The following is a 17753-nucleotide window of genomic DNA, read 5'->3' on the forward strand; positions in this document are numbered from 1 at the left end:
TGTGGGCTGCAGCTCCTCTATTCTGTCCGGGCACCTCTTAGGTTTGGGGTTTGATCCCCGGTGGGGGAGGTCTGGGAGGCAGCCAATCCACATTTCTCTATCACATTTATGTTTCTCTGTCTCTCAAAACCATTCACAACATATTCTCAGGTGAGGATAAAAAATAAAATAAAGTAAAATAAAATAAATAATAAAATAAAAAAATAAATAAAATAAAACAAAATAAAGGCTGTTGAGGAACGCCCGAGGGAAGTGTCCCTTTACTGACGGCGTCAGCATTCTGCCTTCCAGCACCCTAACCCCCGGTGACCTTCCCGAGCCGCCGAGGCCGCGCCGGGATTGGCCCAGGGCGCTGGCGGAGGCGGTCGGGCCGGTCGGGCGGCTGCGGAGCGGGAAGTGGCTGACGGCCGTTGAGGTCCGGGTGTTGTACGTCGTTCCGCGGGAGCCGGGTTCCATCGCCGCCATGGCCGACTGCGACCCCCGCTACCCCCGCTCCTCCATCGAGGACGACTTCAACTATGGCAGCTGCGTGGCCTCCGCCAGCGTGCACGTTCGCATGGGTAGGTGGCGGGGAGCCGGGGGGCCGGGGGGCCGGGGCGCCGGGGGAGCCGGGCGGGGGGGGGGGCGGGGGGCCGGGGGGCCGGGGCGCCGGGGGAGCCGGGGGGGGGAGGGGCAGGGGGCCGGGGAGCCGGGGAGCGAGGAGCCGCGGGAGCCGGGGGGCCGGGGGGCCGGGGGGCCGGGGGGCCGGGGGGCCGGGGGGCCGGGGAGCCGGGGGGCCGGGGGGCCGGGGAGCCGGGGGGCCGGGGGGCCGGGGGGCCGGGGAGCCGGGGGGCCGGGGGGCCGGGGAGCCGGGGGGCCGGGGCGCCGGGGGAGCCGGGGGAGCCGGGCGGGGGGGGGGCGGGGGGCCGGGGGGCCGGGGCGCCGGGGGAGCCGGGCGGGGGGGGGGGCGGGGGGCCGGGGCGCCGGGGGAGCCGGGGGGCCGGGGGGCCGGGGGGCCGGGGGGCCGGGGCGCCGGGGGAGCCGGGGGGGGGAGGGGCGGGGGGCCGGGGAGCCGGGGAGCGAGGAGCCGCGGGAGCCGGGGGGCCGGGGGGCCGGGGGGCCGGGGAGCCGGGGAGCCGGGGGTCCGGGGAGGGAGGCCGCCCGCTGGGTGCGGAGAAAACGAAACTGGAGCTCTTCCTCTTTGAACCCGGTCGTGTTCGTGTTCGGTGTGGAAAGGGACGGATGAAAGCCTCAGCGGCCTTACTGGGCATATTTCAATGAAAAGATACCAGAGTTTTGTGGGTTTTTTCCGGTGGAAATAAGTTTATTGTGTAATCAATATTGTGTAACCTTTGTGACCTACTGAGTAATCACCATGATTACGCAATCACCTGCTTGGAGTTATCTGCTGGGATGTTTGTGCGTAGGGCATGTGAACGCATTTTATTACATTTTTTATATTGTTATTGATTTTTAGGGAGAGGGGGAGGGAGAAAGAGAAAGTGAGAGCGGGCCTGAGAGTAAACATCCGCCCGCTGCCTCCTGCGCGCCCCCTGCCGGGGATGCGGTCCGCCGCCTGAGGAGGCGCAGTCAACTGAACACGCATTTTATTTTTGTTTACTTGGTTTTTTATTAGATCTGTTGTTCCACTTATTATAAATTCATTGATTGCTTCTTGTACTTGCTTTGACCAGGGGATCCAACCGAAGCCTTGACTAACTGACTACTCAGTCCAGGACAGTGTGAATGCACTTTAACTTTTTGTCTGTGTCCTTTGCTGGATTATAAATCTGTGAGGGCAGGAACCAGGTCTATTTTTTTTTTTTTTAAATATATTTTATTGATTTTTTTACAGAGAGGAAGGGAGAGGGATAGAGAGCTAGAAACATAGATGAGAGAGAAACATCGACCAGCTGCCTCTTGCACACCCTCCACTGGGGATGAGCCCGCAAACAAGGTACATGCCCTTGACCGGAATCGAACCTGGGACCTTTCAGTCCGCAGGCTGACGCTCTATCCACTGAGCTAAACCGGTTTCGGCTATGTCTATTCTTGTTCACTATTTTCTCTGAAGGAACTAGAACTCAACATAGGTTTGAGTATTATTGGGGCAGGTGTTGGAGATGGTTTCTAAGTCAATCAAAATACCATATTAGTTTTAAGTTATTTGATATCTAGTGGGCAGGAATTATTCTAAATTTAAAAGACTCACTTTTGCCTGGCCAGCATGGCTCAGTGGTTGAGCATCGACCTATGAACCAGGAGGTCCCAGTTCAATTCCTGGTAAGGGCACATGCCCAGGTTGTGAACTTGACCCCTGGTGTGGGGCATGGAGGAGACAGACAGCCCAGCCGATCAGTGATTCTCATCAGTGATATTTCTATCTTTCTCTCCCTTTCCCTTCTTCTCTGAAATCAATAAAAATATATTAAATAAATTTTTAAAAAAATGCTCAGTTTCATTTAAGTGGAATTCATTGTCCCGCTCTAGTTCAGCCAGTTGATTGATCACAGAAGCTGCCCCAGATTTTCATCCTGTCTGGGCAGCTGGAACTTGTTCTGGAAAAGGAATTATGGAGCTCTGATGCACTAAGAATCATGATCTCTAGTAGCTCTATTTCTATAATGAATTTTGAATTATTTTGGCAAGTTTTTGTTTTTAATTAAAACATTTTAAATTGTGGTAAAATACACATAACATTAAAAATTTACCACCTTAACCATTTTTAAGGGTACTAAAGTGCAGTAGTAGTAGTATTCACACTGTCCAGTTAATCTCCAGAACTTTTCACCTTGCAAAACTCTATGCCCATCAAGGAGCCCCCCATTCCTCCCTTCCTGGCAACTACCTTTCTACTTTCGGTTTCTATGAATTTGGCCATTCTAGCTATCTCATGTAAGTGGAATCATACAACATTTGTCCTTTTGTGATTCCCTTCAGTTAGCATGTTTTCTGGGTGGTGTTACAGAATGTGTCAGATATTTCCTTCCTTTTTAAGGCTGGATAATATTCCATTTTGAGGAGCTTTATTTTTTTAAAGCAGTTTTAGATTCACAGCAAAATTAAATGTGGAAAGTTACCGGTGTACCAGTTAATAATGCGAATTTTGTAATAAAAGAAAACACAATTTCAAGAGAAACATCAAAAGTGCTTTATTCAAAGTAATGTCCATCACTAGCTACACATTTCGCCCATCTTTCAGGTAATCTGTGGATACCATCCCAATAGAACTTTTCTTGTTTTGAGGCAAACCATTCAGAGACCCAATTTTTCACTTCTTCGTACGTTTTGAAGTGCTGCTCAGAAAGTGTGTGTGCCATCGATCGGAACAAGTGGTAATCTGAAGGAGCAAGGTCTGGGGAATATGGCGGGAGGGTTAATACTTCCCAGGCAGGATCTTTTAACGTGTCTTCAACTGGTTCTGAAGTGTGTGATGATGTGTCATCATGAAGCAAAATTACTTTGCCGTGTCTTCTGGCCCATTCTGGTCGTTTTACGATCAAAGCATGATTCAAATTGATTATTTGTTGTCGGTAGTGATCAGTATTAACAGTTTCACCTGGTTTTAGAAGCTCATAATACACCACCCCTTCCTGATTCCACCAAACGCAGAGCATTGTCTTCTTTCCAAAGTGATTTGGCCTTGCAGTCCATGTTGATGGTTGACCTGGATCAACCCATGATTTTGTGCGTTTGGGATTTTCAAAATAAATCCATTTTTCATCTCCAGTCACAATTCGATGCAAAAAAGACTTTCTTTCGTGCCGTTGAAGCAACATTTTACTAGTGACTTTTCGGTTTTCCATTTGTCTTTCGTTCAGTTGATGTGGCACCCATTTTCCTTCCTTTAAAATCTTTCCCATTGCTTGTAAACGATCTGAAATTGTTTGCTGAGCAACTTTTAATCTTTCTGCAAGTTGTTTTTGAGTTTGATTCGCATCTTCATCCAATAATGCTTGTAACTGTTCATCTTCAAACTTTTTCGGTTGACCTGGACGTTCTTTGTCTTTCACATCAAAATCATCACATTTAAAGCGTTTAAACCAGCGTTCACAAGTATCTTGAGATGGAGCATGCTCACCATAAGCTTCCCGAAGTATACGATAACTTTCAGCAGCACGTTTCTTCAAAATAAAGTAATGAATTAAAACTTCCCGCCAATGCTCTTTTTTTGGCACGAAATTCGACATTTTTAAGCGTAAAAATATCTATGATGTTAACACCTTCAGCAAATTTGACATATGAAGTTTTGAAGCTTGCTGTCAATACAACAAAATAGCATACATAACAAATCGCATACATAGTATATCAATATATGTGTAACTCCATCTATTGAAAAAAAACACAGAGTGGTACCTTTGTTACAGTCCACAAACCTACACTGACACATCATCATCATCACCCAAACCCCATAATGTACATTAGGGTTCATTCTAGGTGTCGTACATTCTTTGGGTTTTAATAAATGTATAATGACTTACACCCACCTTTACAGTATCATACAGAATAGTTTCTCTCTCTTAAAAACCCTCGGTGCTCTCACCACTTATCCCTTCCTTCCACCAACCGTGGCAACTGAATGCCACAAAGTTTTGCTTAGAATTTTTGTAATAACAATATTGTCATTTTCCCTGGAATTACAATCCTGAAATAATATACACCCATGATCTACAGAATACTAAGTTTAAAAACATTTGTCTAAAAATAACATGGTTCTTACCTGGCTAGGTGGCTCAGTGGTTGAGTATTAACCCATGAACCAGGAAGTTACAGTTCCATTCCTGGTCACGGCACATACCTGGGTTGCAGACTGGATCCCCAGTAGGGGAGTGGGAGTGCAGGAGGCAGTGGATTCATTATTCTCTCTCACCATTTATGGTTTTTACTCTCTCTCTTCCTCTCCTTTCCTCTAAAATAAATAAAAACACAAATAAAATAGCATGGTTCTTTGCAGTGAGGCCCGAGGACTAGAAACCAGATTTCATAATTTCCACCTCTCTGCATATGTAAACTGTTTGTTTTAAAAAAATATATATTTTATTGATTTTTTACAGAGAGGAAGAGAGAGAGATAGAGAGTTAGAAACATCGATGAGAGAGAAACATCAATTCCTACTGGGGATGTGCCCGAAACCAAGGTACATGCCTTTGACCGGAATCAAACCTGCAGGCTGACGCTCTATCCACTGAGCCAAACCAGTTTCTACTGTAAACTGTTTTTAAAGAAAAACTAGTCTTATATTTATTTCTGTATATCTTATGTCATTATAACAATACTAATCAAAGTAACAAAAAACTTAATGAACATTTACTTATTCATGAAAATTTAAATTATGCTGGAGCATTTTACTTAGGAGCCCTGGTAATTAGGCTGGTAACCAAGCTGACTACATTTGTATTAAAAAGTGGTTCTCAGCTGTCTCTGGTCCTTTACCAATTAATAAGTAAAAAAGAAATATTCCACTTGTTTTTTAAAGCAAAATTAAGCTGACTGTAATGTGTACATTTTCTGGAAAATAATTTTGGAATATTATAAATATAAAATGTCAAGGCTCCTTGTTGGAAAACAACAAATCATGAAGCAACAGAAAAATTATGGGGGAATGTATTTCTGAGTACAGTCTCTACCTTGAGCGCTTTTACAGTGCCAATTAAGTTTATGTAGTCAGTAATATATGAAATATACTAGAGCCTATTAAACTAATCTATTTTAGCAATATGCTATATGTATATTTTTGAAACACTAACACATACTATTTTATAGACTTAGGAAAATGTTATAATTTATGGGATTATATTATATATACTTTCCTGCAACTTTGTATTTTCACTTAATATATTTTACATGTAAAAATAGCATAGTGTGTTGCAGTTGGTTGAGCATCATTCCAGTTTGATTCCCAGTCAGGGCACATGCCCAGGTGTGGGCTCAATCCCAGTAGGGGGCATGCAAGAGGCAGCCAATCAATGGTTCTCATAGATGTTTCTCTCTCCCTCTCCCTTACTCTCTCTAAAATAATAAAATATATATTTTAGAAAAATCATAGTACACAATAGTTTTTTAATGACAGTGGTCTTACATAGTATGTATGTACCACAATTCATTTAATTATACCCTCTTGGTGGATATTTAGGTTGTTGTTATTATTTTTTAATTCCTTCAAATAGTGCTTTAGGGAACATCTTTCCATAGCTCTGTTAATTTCTGCAAGTGTTGCTCTAGGATAAATTTTTAGAAGTAAAATTATGGGGTCAAAAGAGTATGTATATTTTAAATTTGATTGATGTCATTAATTATCCTCCAATCCATTTTTCTCTCCCCTTCTCTCTCTGAAATCAATAAAAGCATATCTTTGGGTGAAGTTCAAAAAAATTAAATAAAAAATAAAAAAGTAATGTGATGAGAACTATGGTTAGGGTCCATTGGGAGCATGAGGAAGAACATTTAATTCAGACTGAAGAAATGAGAAAGGCTGAATCTTGAAAGGTGACTAGAAGTTAGCTCAGGGGATGAGGGATGTTGTTATCAGTACTAGAGGCCCGATGCATGAAATTCGTGCAAGAATAGGCCTTCCTGCCCCTGCCTGCCAACACCGGCTTCCCCCTGGCACTCGGGACCCGGGCTTCCCTCTGGCACCTGGGACCTGGGCTTCCCTCCAGCTGCCGACAGGCACCAGGACCCAGGCTTCTCTCCCAGCCCGGCTTCGCCTGGAAGGACATCCAGTCTAATTAGCATATTATGCTTTTATTATTATAGATTATTATAGGTATTTACATAGAGGAGGTGGGAACTGTTATTAATGTTTTATTTGTGAAGCTGGTGGTGAGTCGGGTGTTCAGTGTACTACTTATATTATCCGTATTTCAGAAGACTAAGTACTTTTAAATCATTAGGCCTTGGAGTTAATTTATGGATGTTGACAAAATGTTCTGAAAGAATTTCTTATTGTATAAAAACTAGAGGCAGAGGTACTATAAGTGAGAAGTAAAAATGGGTGAGTGAAAATTACGTTTATATATTGTTTGCCTTTTAAGGGGAAGTTCATTTTAGGGAAACATTTGTACTGCTTGAAAATTAAGATTTCTTTTTAAATTGATATGCAAACACATGCTTTCTGTTCCTGCATTGCAGTTTCAAGATAGAATCATTCTTTTAAAGTGTTCTGTTTTTAATCTTTTGTTGTACACTTATGTTTACAAATACCCATTTAGTGGTTTCTTTTTATATTGACGGAAAAACACATTCTGGCCTATTAATTTTTTAAGTTCATGCTTCTTGGAAGACAGTTACCATTTAACAATTTTTCCCCTTTGGAAGCATTTTCTTTAAGTTTTAGTTACAGATAACATTATTTGGATTAATATTTTAAAATACATATAAAATTTAATAAGACATTTGATCTTGCTGTTCTATGACAAATTCTTAAGAAAATAATTATATATTTTTTTCTTTTCTAGCCTTTCTAAGAAAAGTCTATACCATCCTTTCTCTGCAAGTTCTCTTAACTACAGTGACATCTGCACTTTTTTTATACTTTGAGTCTTTACGGACATTTGTACATGAAAGGTAAGACGATTCTGGATCACTTTATCAGCCACTGCTTATGATCAGAATGGAATAAGCAAAGTTCTTTATTTTCTATTCTCTTTTCATGTTCTAATGTAAAATTGTCCATTAACTCTTATAAATAACATTAGTTTTGTTTTGATAAATATTCTATAACATGGTATTTACCTCTCAACTTTTTAGTTTTATAGGGTTAAACCCTTATCTCCTGGAATTGTATTAAGAATTTTTACTGTATACAGTTTTTAGTCTTAATTTTTTGCTTTTATTAGACTTATGCCTTGTCCCCAAATCCTAATAGAGCACTTGAAAAATAAAGGTATTTAACTAATGTGTTTGTTTTTAAAAAAAATTTTTTCTTATAAATATATTTTATTGATTTTTTACAGAGAGGAAGGGAGAGAGATAGAGAGCCAGAAACATCGATGAGAGAGAAACATCGACCAGCTGCCTCTTGCACACCCCCCACCGGGGACGTGCCCGCAACCAACGTACATGCCGGAATCGAACCTGGGACCTTTCAGTCCGCAGACCGACGCTCTACCACTGAGCCAAATCGGTTTCAGCTAACTAATGTGTTTTTAATTTATCTTAGTGTTGGATCAGGCCTAGGATAATTTCACTGAAAAGTTTTCAAAGGCACTCCATATGATTTATCCCAAATTTATTTAAGATCTGACCTCCAGAATAATTTTATGGCTAAAAGTAATATAAAATCTTTATATTAAAGGAAAGGAAAAATAAGGAATGAATATTTTATTGAATAGACAATTTCTATCCTCCCTCTACAGAAGAGAAGTCTTGAACTATTAGTTTGCAATTGAGGTAAAGATCTTTAAATTACAACTATGTAGTAAATACCTAAAAAAGTAGTGAGATATAAAATTAGTTTATTGCTCAGCCGATGTTTTATTGCTCAGCCTATGAACCAGGAGGTCGCTTTGATTCCCAGACAGGGTACATGCCCAGGTTGTAGGCTTGATTCCCCAGTGTGGGTATGCAGGAGGCAGCCAATCAATGATTCTCATTCATCATTGATGTTTCTATCTCTTCCTCTCTGAAATCAATAAAAACATATTAAAATTTTTTTTAAGATTTAAAAAATTTGTTTAGTATTTAATAGCTTTTCTTTGTATTTTAGTTTAAAAAGCAATTGCAAAAATTATTCAAATATGATATGTTCATGAAGTAAAAAGGAAGAGTCTTCCTCTTGCCTTGTGAGCTCTTTTCTTTGTCCTGTTACTCCTCTCCATCTCATACTCCTCAGATTTTCCAGATGGAAAAATAATTTATTTTGACAGATTGGTGTGGATCCTTCCGGATGGTTTTTTGTACTTTCACAAACATATAAAATAGACACATTTTACTAAATTTTGTAATACTATTTATGCTGTTTTTTTTGTTTTGGTTTTTACTTTAAATTGCTTTTAATTTTGTCTTTCAGTCCTGCCTTAATTTTGGTGTTTGCCATTGGATCTTTGGGTTCGATTTTTGCATTAATTCTAAACAGACATAAGCATCCTCTTAACCTGTACCTGCTTTTTGGATTTGTGAGTACTTGGACAATATCTGTCCCTTTAACATTTATTACTGAGTTTTAAATTTATTTACTTAAGTGAATTCATATATGTATCACTAACAGAATTTATAATCTCCTAGTCTGTAAAAAATTATAAACTTTGTCAGTTTCAAAGTCTTTTCTGTCAATATTATGAGATAGCGGAAAAAAATAATGAATTGCAATCACGTGACCTGGTTTTGCCACTATCTGGTTATATGACATTTGGCAGAGTGGTTAGTCTTTCTGTACCTAAGCTTTCTCATATGTAAAATGAAAATATTAAAGTAGATTATCCCTTTGATACTTTCTACTCCTAATATTCTATGCTTTTCTTGGTAAAAAATTATATTTTGGCCTTAATTTCATAGGCCTTAAATTGAAATCTTTATGATTAATTCCTCAGTTTATTTTTGTCTAATGACTCTGTTCTCTTAAAGGTCCACTTTTTTCATTTGATGTGCTTTACTAAATAACTTGTTTCAAAATCATTGTTGGGAGAACTAAGTTTAAGTCACATTTGTTTCAAATATTTGTGAAAATGAAAACCCAAACTACCACCTATAAAAACTCAATCTTAGAATATGACCAGAATGAGTTGGTAAGGCTACAAGTTATGTATTTTAAAAATTACTTTTCCTATTTTTGTATTTAGTGTGATTTGGGTTCTGACTTAAAAATTACATCAAAATCTTCCAAACTACTATTAAGAATATTTATAGTCAAATAAGATTTAAAATGCTATTTATCAGATTAAACTGTCTTAAAGTTTTATGAATTTTGATAACATTTTTATTAATATTACGAAAGCTCACGAATTTGAAAATTTCAGTTTTTGGAAAGGTTATCCATTTAAATCATAGGCCTTATCAACTCATTCTGGTCATATTCTAAGACTGAGTTTTTATAGGTAGTATAGTTAAAATCAATATCTCACCAAAGTTGTTATTAGTAGTAGGGAGTTTATTTTAAGGATATAAAAGCTTGGGAAGCCATTAGCCCACCCCATCAGGCCTCCGGAAGAAAAGGCACTAGAGGAAGGTTCTAGAAATGATTTTATTGTAGGAAATTCAACAGCAAGAGTTTGTGGTCTTCTCCTCCTCCTTCCATTACATTTCCTCTCTACCTTATATATTTTTATGTGGTCCATTGTGGGTCCTCAATGTGATTCATTAACTTGGTAGCTTCAGCTTCTGCTACCATTGCTTTATTCTCTGAGTTTATATTTTTAACTGAGAAAGAATCTGATTGGTGCAGCTGGTCACATTGTAGATTGTTAACCAGTATGGGTTGACAACCCCTGTGTTAGATGCCAACTCCTGTCCCAGTCAGCTGTTCTATGAGAGGAGGAGGAAGTATAAAAAGAAACAGGGTCATGTAGAGTTCCTGTTGAGCACTACAGGTAGCCAGTCTGCTTTCAGAAAGACTGATTTCTATGTGGAACAATGGTTTAGATCGATCAGCTTTTGTTCAGCAGGAAGAGGACCCATTAGAAAAGCATCAGAGTATCAGCCAAATACTTATGGGCAAGATATAGTCACTTATTGCTACATCTATTGACTATGCCCATCCATAGATAAACGTGTTTTAACAAATAAGGAAGTATGTAAAAATGCACTTCTGATTACCCAGAGACCTCTGATACTGAAATATTTTGTTTTACTCCCATCAAAATAAGGAAGAGATGGATCTCACCTTGCCTTAGGTGATAGCTTACCTGCACACATTAAAAATGGGGTATTATTTTGGGATGTTTTCTTAGTTTAGCCTTTTTTCCTGTTTATACTGTTGTTTTTTCCTTCTGATAATTGTGTATGGGGTAGGATTTCTTACCTAAAATCATGACACAAATATCAAGAATATTGCTCAGAAGAAATATTTCTATTATCTTTGCTACTACTTCCATGACACTACGGACATTATAACAAAATGTGGCAGTGACTTCGTTGATTCCATATCCATGTACAATTTCTAATACCATTTTTGCTCTTGTCCTAATGATTTCTTGATTTTAGGTAGGGAAGGTTAGCAGGGAGTGTTCTGTGTATGATTATAAACCACTACTGTTACTGCTGGCTTTGCTTTTATGGTATGGTCTCTCAGATGACAGACAAATCTATGGTAGAGTAAGCATATAAAAGAAGTAAAGATATATAGTTGAGAGAAAAGAAACTAGAGCTACTTGTAATATGGTTTAAACAAGGTTTATTTCTCCTACATGTAAAAAATATGAATAACTGTTTAGTGGAGTTGTCAGAGGCCCAGGTACCTGTTAAGGTTCAGATCTTCCTAATGTGTCATATGATATAAGATGCTATCATATCCATATTCCATCTACTTATTTGAGAAAAGGGAGGAAGTCTCTTTACTTTTAGAAGTTGTACATGTCTCTACTCACATCCTCCTGGCTGGAATATTGTCCTGGCCAGATCTAGCTGTAAGGGATACTGAAAAATGTTTAATCAAAGCAGGTAAAAATGTACATCCAGTTAAAAATTCTGTTACTAGGGAAGAAAAAGATAATATTGTGAGAAAGTTTTAGGATTGCCACACCAAAGTGCTACCTGAATATTTAGTATTAAATTAATTAGCAATTTAATATGTTTAATATTATGTTTAAGAGAGATATTTGTTTTTATAAATGTGCACATGATTTGCAATTTCATTTATATTTACATTACAGTGAAAAAAATAGAATTTTTATTACTTTTCTATAATCTTCCTCTTACAGATAAGAAATATCTAGTTAGAGTTTAAGTAGTGATGGAATCACAATTAAAATCTAAATATTCTCACTCAATATATTGAGGTCTCATTTTTATATGATGGGGCTAATTATCTGTCCCATATACTTTTCAAGGCTGCTCTGAAGCTAAAATGAGATCATACATATGGAATCACATTGAACTAGAAATTAGAACCATGTACATGACAGTATAAATTTCACATGCATTTATGTAATTTCAATTTCTTTTTCTTAGACACTGTTGGAAGCTCTATCTGTTGCCTGTGTTGGTAAGCCATAATTATTCTCCTATATATTACAGTTACTTTTTAATATGGATAAGTATTCTGGATAAAAGGATTTGGGACGAAAACTTAATATCATGGAATGTCATATTTCAAAAATATGGTATAGGCTTAAAATTGCTAAAATATAAGCAAAAATAAAATATACTTTACACAGTTCAACTGAGCTTAGAGGGAGTGGAAGAGAATTATAAAAACAGTAGGAATGTAGAATATTCATTTGTGTTTATTCATTTATAAAAATAAGACAGTCTTTTTTTAAAAATATATTTTTATTGATTTTTTACAAAGAGGAAGGGAGAGAGCTAGAGAGCTAGAAACATGGATGAGAGAGAAACACCGACCAGCTGCTTCTTGCACACCCCCTACTGGGGATGTGCCCGCAACCAACGTATTGATACATGCCCCTGACCGGAATCGAACCTGGCACCTTTCAGTCCACAGACCGACGCTCTACCACTGAGCCAAACCGGTTTCTGCAAGACAGTTTTTTCTGTAATTTAAAGGGCCCTTAGAGAGCTGATAACATGTTTTGAATCAGGTACTTTCATTACAAGCTCAGCCTTTTTTTAAAATATATTTTTATTTATTTCCGAGAGGGAGAAAGAGAATAACATCAATGATGAGAATCATAGAGTGGCTGCCTCTTGCACCCCCTCTACTGGGGATCAAGTCTACAACATGGGCAAGCGCACTAAACTTGAATTGAACTGTGACGTCCTGGTTCATCGGTTGATGTTTAGCCACTGAGCCATACGGGCCAGGCTTTTTTTTTTTTTTTTTTTTTTTTTTTAAATGAGCTCAGCCTCTTAAATTGTCTGCATCAAACTGTATTTTATTATTATACTAGAGGCTTGGTGCATGAAATTCGTGCACAGGTAGGGTTCCTAGGTCAGCAATCAGGGCTGATCCTGTGGGCCAACCAGCGAGGTGATGGGGTGGGGGGGTGGAGAGGGGGTAGGCCCTCCCAACTCATAACCGCCTTGGCTGGGCTGGGGCTTGCCAGCTGGGGGCAGCTCCTGCACTGAGATCTGCCCCCTGGTGGTCAATGCATATCATAGGAACCACTTTTTCCTCCTGTTGTTCCCCCTTCAGTTGATTTGCACATTAGGCTTTTATTATATAGGACTAGAGGCCCAGAGCACAAATTTGTACATGGGTGGAGTCCTGCTGGCCCGGACCCAATAGGGGTGGATTGGGGTCAGGCCTATCAGGAGGAGAAGATGGTGGGAGGTTGGCTGGCTTGCCCACCCCCAATTGGAGCCCAATCCGGGCCGGGCTGGCTGCAGGGAGGAACCATGGGTGATTGGCTGGCAGGCCCCACCCTCAATTGGGGTGGGGGGGCCAACTAGGGGCAGGGTGGGCTGTAGGGAGGGGCTATGGTTGGTGGCTAGCTGGCTCCGCCCACAAATGAGGTGGAGGGGGCCTCTCAAGGGCCAACAGCCAGTGGGACGGTGGCCAGCCAGCCCCACCCCCGATTGGTGTGGGAGGGGCAATCGGGTGGAGCTGGCTGGAGGGGGGGAGGGGGGGAAAGAGGTCGTGCTGATAGTGACTAATTGCAGCTAGAACAGGGGTAGAGTAGGATGAGAATCATTCCTCCATATCCCCAAAACTGACTAGCTGTGTAATCTCCAGTCATTTCTTTAACTCAGAATAATGTGACCTCCTTATTTTGCATTGATGAATATTTTGGAACCTAGATATTGCATTATGAAGGTAGTCTTACTGTACCAATCAATACTCAAGGCTGAATAAGGGATCTTTTCTTAGTTCTTATTGGCATGTAGTATGAGAAAATAAAGCATTTTGGTTAAATCCCAGAAAAAAAGCCATTTTATATTGAGTATATTTATATACACTTTTAATCTATTTTTTTTTTTTTTTTTACTTTACAGTTACTTTCTATGATGTGTATGTTATTCTCCAAGCTTTTGTACTGACTACTGCAGTATTTCTTGGTTTGACTATGTATACTCTACAATCTAAGAGAGATTTCAGCAAATTTGGAGCAGGGTAAGTTATATATTCATGGCTATGGTAGACACATCTTTAATATTATAGTTTTGAGAGAAGTGCTATACTGTTAAGTTTTGAATACTGCCTTTTATTAAAGTGGAGCACAATGAAAGGCCATCTCTTTGAGGTCTAGGATCCTACTCTCCCAGAACATTCAAGGGCATGGAAACTGGCTTTGAGTCATTTCCTTCCCCTCTCTGTTGAAAAGGAAGTGAATGCTAAAATAAATTAGCTTTCTAGAGTAGGCTTCTGTGCTTTATGAACGGTATGGAATTTGCCAAATTATTTAGGTTTTTGTCTTAACACAAATGTTACCAAAACCTTAGTGAAAGCAAGATTTTGGAGATGTCTACATGAACCTCAAAACCTTTTGATCCATTTGATTAACCTCTATCCTTCTTCAAACTAATAGATATATGGAATGATCCTTTTTATTAGGATAATAGTACTGTGTTGCCCTCATCTGGTTAAGAATGAATACACTCTTCTTTCTAGCTTCCTGTTGGCACAAATAACCACCCAACCATTTTCTATTCTTTTTCCTGTTAAAACACTAAAAACTTACAAAACTGGACTCGTAGAAAGCTGCCCTCCCCCCTTTATTCCCCTGGTAATCCAGATTACCAGAAATCTTTTGGGATAAAATACAGCTGGTTAGACAACACTGATAATTGTTCAAGATGAATAGTTTTATTAAAATGGAGTTTGATTTAGGAAAAGGTAACATGTTCTTTTTTCCTTTTTTTTTTTTAGGGGGGAAGAGGGTTTCATTCATATATATATATATATATATATATATATATATATATATATATATATATATATATATATATATAAAATATGACAGGTTTTCTCTCTTCTATTCCAAACTCTAATGGCTCCCCTCCTTCCATCCATTCTACTATAGTCTCTAGAACTCCTGGTATATAATCTCCCCTATATTTCAGCCTCTTTATAACATCTTTTTTCTTCCTTATCTCAGCTGAAACTTGTTTCTTCCCCGAGAACTGTTCTCTAGCCACTCATTCCCCCACACCCTATAGAGCTGGGGGTGGAGTTGGGGGTTACTATTAAAAAACTGTGTTAGTCTCCTGGTGCCACTTTTCATTATTCCTTCAGCATAATAGAATTCATTGCATTGAGGCTTATGGTTTCTGGTGATACACATCCTACCCTTCCTCGTTACTGTCATTGATCCCCTTTTTGGTCAAGCCTCCTCATTCTTTAAAGACTGTAGCATCAAACTGCATGTTAGGCCCATCCATCACCTTTGCCTCTCAATATCTCTAGACCTCATCTACTGCAGCAACTTTCATTTCCTGCATGGCCACTTTGTGGACCTTGCAATCACTAGGATTATTCCTCTGCTGAAATCTTAAATGCCAAACATACTTTTTCTTCAACCTTGTCCTTCCAGCTCTCTAATTTCTTTACTCCCACACCAATCTACTATGCCAGTTCTTCAGTTACTGTTATTATTGTAATAAACTGTCCTTCATCTTAGACCTAGGCATCCGTTGTGTTTTACTAGCATCCACAAAATTGTCCTAGGCTAACTTATTTGCTCGTAAGTAAGGTAAAATTTCACATGCTCTATAGTTCTTAATCCCAATTTCCCATATTCTTGGTGCAGAAACTTTGGCGTTTCCCCGGGGTTTAAGTATGAAAAGACAAGTCCTGAGTCCCTTTCAGTCCTGAAGGGTCTATACTATGAGGTGGTAAGATACTTCATTCTAAGTATGCCAGAGGTAGCCTGAGTTTTATGGCCGTTCCAGCAAGATAACTGAGGGCTGGGATCTCACTACATCCTCAGTTCACTACACTGTAATATAAATGTATACTTAATTTCCGATTTAATTATGTTGTGGGGGTATGTGTGCTTCCGTGCATTTGAATTGCAAAGCTAAAAATTGACACTTTTAGTGTTATGCACCATATAAACAAATGTTGAATAAATAATTCTTTTAATTTCTGGGTATTCTACATTATTCATTGTATGTTTATGAATTCTTATATTTAAACTATTCTTTGACAAATAGCAGGATGGATTTATTTCTTCAGAATATGTTGAATGGGTTTACAAAGTTTTTTGTAAGGAACAATATTTATTCTAAATTAATATTTTATTTTCATAGACTGTTTGCTGTTTTATGGATTTTGTGCTTGTCAGGAATCTTGAGGGTGAGTTATTTTTGAATGATAACTTGAAATGTAATTCCGGTCATGTCAATATAAATACTTTAATCTCAAAAGAACCTGTAAGAGGCATAATCTTAAGATAGGATACTTCATTGTAATTATCTGAAACATTTGTATATAGAGTGGTTATAAAATTGTCTTTGGAAAGATCCAGGTGTCATGTTAAACAGTATTATTGCTAGAAAGATGAACAAATGAGTTAAAGGCCCTCACTTGTAATTGCTAACCTCCAAGTGGCACATAACATTATGAAAAAATTTTTTAGTATTTTCTATTTGGGATGCTTCTGTTCAAAGTCAGTGGGTTATCTAGTCGGGGGGACATCCATGGATTCATCCAGTCATTCTTTCATCTACCAGAAGCCAGGGTGGACCTGCTTTGCCTTTTTCTGCTTTTAACATTTGTATTCAAAGTTGAACAGCATTATTAAATATATAGCTACGTAGTATATGTAACTTAAGAGCAAGTAATTTCAGTGTGCTTAATACTGTTCTTATTACTTTAATGTTTTGCCTATAGTTATTTTTATTTTATTTTTTACAGTTATTTTTTTATAGTGAGACAGTGGAATTGGTTATGGCTGCTGTAGGAGCCCTTCTTTTCTGTGGATTCATCATCTATGACACACATTCACTGATGCATAGGCTATCACCTGAGGAGTATGTATTAGCTGCCATCAATCTCTACTTGGATATCATCAATCTGTTCTTGCACCTGTTGCGACTTTTGGAAGCAGCTAAAAAGTGACTGAAAACAGGATATGTAAAATGATTAATAAAGTTTGACGCAATTAACTACCAATTACTACTATATTTGTATGCTATGTACTTCTGAGCTATTTCTACACTATAATATAGCAGGTTCTCAATATTTTGTTCAGTGAGAAAAATATCCATTCCCAGTAAGGGCCACTGTCGGTGTGTAATTTGCGAGTTCTCCCCATGTCTGCATGGGCTCTCTCTGGATACTTTGGTTTCCTTCCGTATCCCAAAGATGAACTGGCAAGTCTAAATTGTCCCAGTCTGAGCGGGTATGTGTGCCTCCTGTAATGCAATAGCATCCTGTCCAGGGTTGGTTTCTGCCTTGAGCTGCTAGGTTTTTATTTTATTTAGAAAAGAAAAATTAAAAAAAAAAATAAGTCCCAGAGAATTATTTAGAATTGTATTAAAGTGTTAATGACATTTCATCATAAAATGTGTTAAAAATTAAGTCTGCTTTAAAGTTAGATATTGTGACATAAAATTTGACATTTTTCTTTTAAGTGCAGGTTTCATTTTAATATTATAACAGTAAACTAGTGACCAGTGAAAGTTTCCTCACTCTAATACTTTATTGAGCTGCCATAACAAAGTACCACAGACTGGGTAGCTTAATCAGAAATGTATTTATTACAGTTCGGAAGGCT

The 17753-nt window shown here is 38.8% G+C and overlaps 1 protein-coding gene across 1 annotated transcript; it reads left to right on the forward strand.

The window, feature by feature from the left end:
- Nucleotides 1–219: 219 nt before the first annotated feature.
- TMBIM4 (transmembrane BAX inhibitor motif containing 4) lies at nt 220–17149 on the forward strand. Its single transcript, XM_084877610.1, has 7 exons — nt 220–560; nt 7437–7545; nt 8990–9095; nt 12085–12118; nt 14029–14146; nt 16285–16330; nt 16892–17149. The coding sequence occupies exons 1-7, from the start codon at nt 464–466 to the stop codon at nt 17093–17095; spliced, it is 714 nt and encodes a 237-aa protein (XP_084733736.1). The 5' UTR covers nt 220–463; the 3' UTR covers nt 17096–17149.
- Nucleotides 17150–17753: the final 604 nt, after the last annotated feature.

This window comes from Pipistrellus hanaki (genome assembly GCF_964339955.1).
Source record: "Pipistrellus hanaki genome assembly, chromosome: 3".
NCBI lineage: Eukaryota > Metazoa > Chordata > Mammalia > Chiroptera > Vespertilionidae > Pipistrellus > Pipistrellus hanaki.